At 60.5% G+C, this 985-nt stretch overlaps 1 protein-coding gene across 1 annotated transcript in view; it reads right to left on the bottom strand.

The window, feature by feature from the left end:
• Window positions 1–33: 33 nt before the first annotated feature.
• Window positions 34–985, bottom strand: part of LOC103604864 (cytochrome P450 11B2, mitochondrial-like) — a 6,539-nt gene continuing 5,587 nt past the window's right edge. Inside the window, exons 5-6 of the mRNA XM_008589441.1 lie at window positions 892–985; window positions 34–204 (exon numbers count right to left, since the gene is read on the bottom strand). The exon at window positions 892–985 is cut by the window's right edge and continues 12 nt beyond it. Of these exons, the coding sequence (XP_008587663.1) occupies window positions 34–204; window positions 892–985 (265 nt within the window). The remainder of the gene's footprint in view (window positions 205–891) is intronic.

The raw sequence follows: 985 nt of genomic DNA on the forward strand, positions 1-985 counted from the left end.
GGCCAGGGCAGCTGGGGAGGGGTCAGCAAGCCCCTACCTCAAGGTCTCCTTGATGGCCGCCCGCAGCAGGGGCAGCTCCGTGGTTGCCCTCTGGGGATTTTCCAAGATCCTGGACTCAGCTGCCAGGCTCTCCTCCCGCAGTGCCTGCTGCACGTCAGGGTTCCGAGCCAGCTCAAACAGGGTCATCAGCAAAGGGGTGGCCGTCTGCAGGAACCATGGATGAAAGGCTCTGACCTGGGCACAGGCCATGCACCTCAGCCCCCAGGTGGATGTGCATGTCCACAGCAGCCCAGAACCCTGGGACCACAGAACCCTGGGACCACAGAACTCAAGGTCCTAGTGTCCGCCTCGACTCCTTTCCCTGAGTCCTGAGAGAAAGGTGACCCCATCCCATCCAAGGCCCTTGTCTACTCCAGCCTCTTCCAGGTGGGATACTCACACCCTCCTCTAGGGACCAGGAGGGGATGACCTTCAGCATCACTCAGGGAGGTTCTGGAGCCCCACGTCCACCTGCTCCAAAGGGGGTATCTGCCCTGGCCATGCACAGGCTCCTCAGCCCAGACTGCCCTACCCTAAACTGGCCACCTGAGACCGAAACGAATTTGTCATCCTGGGTCATTTATGGTGCAATGAGAGGCATCTGCCAGCCCCAGCTTGAGACCTGGCAGCCTCACCACCCCATGTCATGGCCTGTGTAATGTCTGTATTGCTCTGCCACCTGCAGCTGAACATCTCCCTCCTCCAGCCTCTTCAGACCAGCCCTGAGCTGAGGATGGCAGGAGCCTGGGAGGCACAGAGTGACCATGGGGCACATGGTGACATTTGGTGTTGAAGCCACTGCCTGGGAGTCAGGGCGGGCTTCACACTGGATGGGGAGGGCTGGGTGCTGACCGTGTCCACGCTCCCCGCTGTGAGTTCAATAGCGTTGGCCTTGATGGCATCTAGCGACAAGTCTGCGTGCAACAGCAGTTCTGCCACGATGCCG

Source organism: Galeopterus variegatus, unplaced genomic scaffold, assembly GCF_000696425.1.
Source record: "Galeopterus variegatus unplaced genomic scaffold, G_variegatus-3.0.2 Scaffold5450, whole genome shotgun sequence".
Taxonomy (NCBI): domain Eukaryota; kingdom Metazoa; phylum Chordata; class Mammalia; order Dermoptera; family Cynocephalidae; genus Galeopterus; species Galeopterus variegatus.